The 7041-nt window shown below is 50.0% G+C and overlaps 1 protein-coding gene across 1 annotated transcript; it reads right to left on the minus strand.

The window, feature by feature from the left end:
• Positions 1-400: 400 nt before the first annotated feature.
• Positions 401-6894, minus strand: RDH8 (retinol dehydrogenase 8 (all-trans)). Its single transcript, XM_010828391.1, has 6 exons — positions 6759-6894; positions 4048-4209; positions 3222-3401; positions 2141-2234; positions 1585-1768; positions 401-1474 (listed from the first exon to the last, which is right to left on the minus strand). The coding sequence occupies exons 1-6, from the start codon at positions 6859-6861 to the stop codon at positions 1259-1261; spliced, it is 939 nt and encodes a 312-aa protein (XP_010826693.1). The 5' UTR covers positions 6862-6894; the 3' UTR covers positions 401-1258.
• Between the last annotated feature and the right edge of the window lie 147 nt (positions 6895-7041).

The following is a 7041-nucleotide window of genomic DNA, read 5'->3' on the forward strand; positions in this document are numbered from 1 at the left end:
GTTTGAGGAACTGCCTTACCACTTTCCGTAGGGGCTGCACCATTTTACATTCTTACCAACAGTGCCTGCCTAATGCCTAACATGCCAAGTGCTCGGTCAGGTCCGACTCTTTGCGACCCCATGTACTGTAGCTTGCCAGGCTCCTCTGTCTATGGGATTTTCCAAGCAAGAATACTGGAGTGGGTTGCCGTTTCCTTCTCCAGGGGGTCTTCCCGACCCTGGGATTGAACCTGAGTCTCCTGTGTCTCTGCATTGCAGGTGGATTCTTTACCTGCTGATCCATCTGGGATGCCCACCAACAGTGCACAGGGTTCCAGTTTCTTTACATCATTGCAAACACTTGCTATTTTCTGGGCATTAAAAAAATGTAGTCATGCTAATAGGTGTGAGAAAGGCCCTATTTCTTTTTAATGTTTTTATTTATACATGAGAAATTGAGCTTTATTACTACAGTGATTACTATTAGCTGCAAATATATATTTTATGAAAAAATATACATACATTGCTGGTATGTATGCAAACACATTTTACTGATGGATTGCATGTGTGCTAAGTTGCTTCCTTCATGTCCAATTCTTTGTGACCCTATGGACTGTAGCTCGCTGGGCTCCTCTGTCCATGGGGATTCTCCAGGCAAGAATATTGGAGTGGGTTGCCATGTCCTCCTCCAGGCGATTTTCCCAACCCAGGGATCGAACCCTCATCTTTTATATCTCCTACATTGGCAGGCAGGTTCTTTACCACTAGCACCACCTGGGAAGCCCTTCTGATGGAGTATGTGACCAGAATGTCTGGAAACCCCTTAGTCAAACCAGCTTTGAGTGTGTGTGTAGGAGGGGAGGAGGGATGGGAATGTTTGGATCATTCCTAAATTCCTAGACTGAAGATAATGAAGTCCAGAGGTTGACTGAGACAGCCTGTCTCATCCTTCAAGGTCCAGGGACAACGCCCCCTCCTCCAGGAAGACTTCCTTGCGTTCCCGGACACAACTCCAGCTCTCTGATCTGGGCTCCTCAGCCCAGGATGCCAGGATCCTAGGGTCCGCTCTCTCTGCTCTTAGCCTTGACCACAGAGGGGTCTGTACCTGGAGGCTGAGTGCTCTCTGGGGTTCCAGCAATGCCCAGACACAAAAATGTGTCAGGCAGAGTTTGTTGAATGAATGAATGAATGAATGAGTGAAGGGTCGTACATCCAGAGAGGGGTGTGAACTAAAGAGGCTTGGTTGTTCAGGGGTGAGGAGGGTTGGGTGAGGCTCTGTTCATCGGGGCCACACTGGGGTGCGGAAGCAGCTGCAGGCCAGGCACCGAAGGCCAAGGTTGAGGAGGCGTGGCCAGCGGAAGAGCAGGCAGTGGGAGGTTCGCACATACAGGCTGCCGGAGGGGTCCATGGCCTTGAGTGCGATCAGTGGAGTGTAGCGGGTGTTGGTCCGTCGGCGCAAGGGTGGTCTGGCCGAGCCGATGACCTTGACGATGACCTGTGGGGTGGAGTCCTGAGCTCTGGGACCCAAGGAGGGGCAGGGTTTCTGTAGGGAGGGGCCCCCTCACATACCTGAGCCATGTCTTGGGGCTCCAGGCCCCACCTCACCTTGGCTATATCCTGTGGGCTCTGTCCCACGTTGTGAAAGAGCTCCCTGGAGGCTGGGAGGTACAGATCTCGAAAGTAGCTCAGGGTGTCAGGGTCGGTGCCTGGGAACTCGGCTGTGGAAACCTGCTCTAGGAGCTTGCCCTCAAATTCTGTGACAACCGGGCCTGGCTCCACCAGGGAGATGCTGAGAAAAGGGGGAGGGGAGAGAGTCTGGTGCCCCCCAAATGCCAGATACCCCATTTTGTCTAATACTGTCTCTCTCTCTGTCTCTGTTTTTTTTTTTTGTTTGTTTGTTTTTTTGTGGCTGCATGACATGTAGGATCGTAGTTCCCTGACCAAGGATTGAGGCCATGCCTCTTGCATTGGAAGTGAAGTCTTAACCACTGGACCGCCAGGAAAGTCTCCGATACTGTCCCTCTTTTCTCCTCACTTCCCCATGTCTCCCATTGTTATTTCATGCCTCCTTGCTCCCACCCGTCTCCTCTGCTACTCCTCTCTCCTTGTCTGTCCTGCCACTGCCTCCATCCCCCCATCACTGTCCAAATGCCCGCCTCACAAGATGTTGAACTGTAGCAGCTGGACAGCCAGACTTTCGAAGAACCCCTCCATGGCAAACTTGGAGGCCGCGTAGACTTCGTTGAACACGACACCTGAGAAGATGGCAGGAAGGCAGGCCCTTTGGGGGTCTGGGTGGTGGGCTTGGTGAGTCCAGAGGGATGGGGTCTTGGGAGACAGAGCAAAGAGGATTAGAGATCAGAGGATATCTGGGGCCAATGTGGTGGGTGTTTGGTAGTGTGTTATGGGACCATGTGGGGTCAGGATGAAGTTGGGGTGCCAGGTCCCACCTCTTCCTTGTAGTGTTCCATCCATCCTTAGTCCAAGGAACTCTCCTATTTCCCTCCATCCTCTAAACGCTTGGGCCGCTTGGTCATGGGATTCCTGGGATCCACAAGGACAACCCCACTCACCAGGGTCTTTATTGGCCCCTTTATTGAACAGTGAATGTGTCCCCCCAAAGTCAGGGAGTGTAGCTGGAAGAGGGACCAGAGAGCTGGGTAAATGCAGATTTTCCATATCAGGGTTACAAGTAGGGTGGATTCCTTAGGGGGCTGCTGGAGAGAGAGGCAGCTCCAAGGAAATTTCCAGGGAGAGGAAGGAAGTTGAGAGGAGTTCAAGGAGGAAAGAGCAGGCACAAGGATGGCAAGTAGGTGGCCTCCATAGTAGGCCTATAGCAGACATCTCTAGTCAATCACCACTCTCTTTCCTGCAGAACCTCAGAGTCCCAGATCTAGACATCTCTGGGGTCTGATGGGATCTGGCAAGAAGGAGTCTCCGGAGGAGTGCTGATGGTTCCTTTCAATTTTGTGGGATGGTTGGAAGAGATTTTTGGAGGTCTCCAGAAGTGGGGTTGATAATGGATGTGGGTGGCCATTGGCAGCATGTATACCAGCCCTGTCTGCTCCTGTACCATGGTAGACATAATTAATCTATCCCAGAACTTCTTCCTCCTGAAGTTCAGTATTCTTCTCAATGCAGGCCTATGTAGGGAATATGAGTTAAAACCTAGTTGCCATCCTTCCAGCTGGGGGAGGGTCAGACACTGGGAGGATTCCCAGCATTGGATCCTCAGGACTCACCCTGCAGCCCCATGACACTGCTGACCACCACGATGTGGCCCTGTCGCCTCCTCTTCATGCTGGGAAGCACAGCTTTGACCAGCCGGACAGCCCCCAAAAAGTTGGTATCAAAGACGTTCTGCATGGCAGCTAGGCTGAGCCCTTCCAAGGGCCCCACCAGGCCCACTCCAGCATTATTCACTAAGGTGGGTAGGAGTGAGGGTTACTTTGAAGTCCCCCAACCCTTCTAGGGTCACTTTCCCTAGGACACTCACTAAATTGTTCCCCCCTCCCCCCACTCCAGGTCTGGGGTTAATCCAGGGTGTCTAGGGCAGACAAATGTGGAGCCTTGAAAATCTTTAGATACAGTTTAGCATTTGTTATAGGGGACTCTTAACCCTGGGTGGGGAAGAGGACTGCTGGGAACAGCCTCTCCTTCAATGCATGAGCAATTCAGCTCTGACCCCAAATTGCATCAAAACAGCCACATCCACCCCTTCTTAGAGGACCATTTAGGGACCATGAGTTGCTTCTTCATCATGCTCCTTTCCCTCAATGACTCATCAAATTAATTTCCCCAACCACGTATGGTTTTCTTCATACGTGAGAAGTTCCATTAAAAAAAATCCACCCTATTCCCAGATCTCAATTTATTTTTTGTTTCTTTAATAAACTGAATGGTATCCTGGGCTCTTAGCCAACTGGTCTACCCCTTCCATACAGTGTCAGAGGTTGCTGGTCAAACAATAGGGCTGGTTCCCAGACACTGGAGAGGGCTTGCTGTGATTGAGGATCTCTGCTTAGGCCAAGGAGGAGGCAAGTGACCCCAGGGGATGCTCAGACTCACCCAGCACGTCCACTTCCCCTCCCTGGATGCAGCTGAGACACTGGGCCACTGACTCATCACTGCACACGTCCAGCTGGGCCACGGTGAGGGTCTGACCCAGAGCCTCCCCAGCGGCTGCCTCCAGTGTCCCCTTCTTTCCCAGGTCCCTCATGGTGGCCACCACTGGGAACAGAGAGCAGAGTTGGAGCAGGCACTGGGGTTCCTTTACCCTATGAGTGAACTTCCATGTTCCTGTGATACTGCATGAGGAATGTCACAGAGGAATGGAGACTCATAGGTTTACACATCTACATTCACCATACAATCACAAATGCATACTTATGTACAGACATTTATATGTACCTCCATCCATCCATCCATTCATCTAACAAACATTTATTTACGTTCACTTTACCCTATGCCCTATTCGAGGTGCAGAGGCTATCCCATGAAATAAGATAAAGTGCATGCCCTCAAGGAATTCAGAACCAGTAGGTAAGACAATAAAATAAACATAGAACAGGTTGGCTTGAGAAAGGAAATGCCTGCACATCTAAAGTCAACATATGCCTGTTATATGGAGTGAAGTAAGTCAGAAAGACAAAAACAAATGTTGTATATTACGCATATATACGGAATCTAGAAAAATAGTACTGGTAAGCTTATTTGCAGGGAAGGAATGGAGACACAGATGTAGAGAATGGACACAGTGGGGGAAGGAGAGGGTAGGATGAATTGAGAACGTAGCATTGACATATATACACTACCACGTGTAAAATAGATAGTGGGAAGCTGCTGTTTAACACAGGGAGCCCAGCCTCCATTCTGTGATGACCTAGAGGAATGGGAGTGGGAAGGAGGGGATATAATAGAATTGTGGCTGATTCGCATTGTATGGCAGAAACCAACACAACATTGTAAAGCCACTGTGCTGTGCTAAGTCACTTCATGTCCAACTCTTTGTGACGCCATGGACCATAGCCTGCCAGGCTCCTCTGTCCATGGGATTCTCCAGGCAAGAATACTGGAGTGGGTTACCATTTCCTTCTCCAGGGGATCTTTCTGACCCAGGGATTGAACCCGTGTATCTCACATCTCCTGCATTGGCAGGCGGGGTCTTTATAACTAGCACCACCTTATCCTCCAATAAAAAAATAAAGTCAACATATGTGCAAATATGCACATGTAAGTATGAATAGCCACATTTACATCATCAGCATAGATTGCAATTTATTGAATACCTACTATGTGCCATATACTATGCTAAACATTTTTTAATAAGTGCTAACTCTAATCCTCACAGGAATCCTATGATTAGGTCATTGACTTATTTTCCAAAGATGGCCACAATATCTTTTATTGCTCATGCTCTTCTACAATGTAGCTTCTCACCCAGCAGGACATGAAATCTGATTCTTGAATCCTGTGACTGGCTGGGAATCAATAGACTGTGGTAAAGGTAACACTGTGTGGCTTCGGAGATTAGGATGGAAAAGATGTTGCAGTTTCTGCCTTGCTTGCTGGAACACTTACTCTTGAAGCCTTTAGCTACCCTATAGCAGCCCTGTCCTGAGGCCACCATGCTAGGAGGAAGCCCAAGCCAGCCCAGACAGAAAGACCCCATGAAGCAGCCCCGAGATGGCTGGAAGGGAGAGAGATGTCTGCCCAACCCTGACATGTTCCAGTCTCCTCTGTTCTCTTTGTAGCCTTTGACCTTGAGCCTGAACTGCCCAGCTGAGCTCTTCCAAATTCACAACCTTTGTAAATCTCTCAAGAAAAGTGATCACAGCTGTTGTATGCCATACATTTTTGGGTGCTCTGTTTTTAACAGTAGTAATCAGAACACATACATAATGTTATTATCCCCATTAACTCACCAAGTCTCAACAAAATGAAGTTTCTTGCCTAATTTATCCTTGTTGTTTAGTTGCTAAGTCAAATCCGACTCTCTGCGACCCCATGGACTGTAGCCCGCCAGGCTCCTCTGACCATGGGTTTTGCCAAAGTTGTGCATCTCTCTAAGACAGAGAGCAGAGCCCTGGGAGAAGCAGCCTTGCCAAGTGGGGCAATGTCCTCACCCTTGCATCCTCCTATTAAGTAATGGCCCTTTGGCTGCTTCCACTGTAGTGTGCTCTGGGTCAGAGGTTCTGGGTGGGGTGCAGATTGGGGCCATTGACTCTAGAGCGGCAGGAGGCCAAGTCTTTAGATGTACAGCGCCCTCCCCTCCCCAAACCCTCAAGGTCAGGGTCACTTAAGAGGCTTATCACTGAATAGTAATCTGGGGAGGTGTGGGGGAGGGGAACGCATAAGTGAAACCTCAGAAAAGTCCTCCCCAGCCAGCCCTTCTAAAAATATCACACACGCCCACCCCGCTTCCTTTATTTTGCTTCTGACCACTCATCAGCACTAGCCATATAATACAATTAAATTATCTGTTTAGTATTTGTCTTCCCTCTCCTCCCCCAGATTTTTGTCTTTTTTTTTTGCAGCTGTATTTCCACACCTAAAATCTGAGACCCAATAGGTGCATCAGAAGCTTTCTTTGGATGGGGGATGATTCACAAGCAGCGGTGGGAAGGGGGCCTCTCGGTGTTCTGGGTTCTCTCCAAGTTCACCAAGGCAGCTGAAGGCATGGACTAGCGGAAATAGTTCGGGGAGAGCTGAGGGGTCCTCGGAAACCATGCCCACTCCTGTCTTTCCTGGCCTGTCCTCCCCACCTCCAGTCCCCTTACCCTGGTAGCGCTGCCTGGGGTCATGAGCCAGCTGCACTGCCAGCTCCAAGCCGATCCCAGAGGAGCATCCTGAGATGAGTACAGTCCGGGGTGCATCGGCCATGTTGATTCCTCCCTGGACGCGTGACCTCCACTGGCCAGCAGCTGACTCCCACCACCTGTCATCCGCTCATCTGCTCTCTCCTAAGCACCCTCCACCTGATCCCCAGCAGCGTGAAGGGACCCTGGGATCCCTCAATTATGAACTGACCTTGCACAGGCAGCCACCGGGCGGGAGGATGGT

The sequence above is a fragment of the Bison bison genome, unplaced genomic scaffold (assembly GCF_000754665.1).
Source record: "Bison bison bison isolate TAMUID 2011002044 unplaced genomic scaffold, Bison_UMD1.0 scf7180017864492, whole genome shotgun sequence".
Taxonomy (NCBI): domain Eukaryota; kingdom Metazoa; phylum Chordata; class Mammalia; order Artiodactyla; family Bovidae; genus Bison; species Bison bison.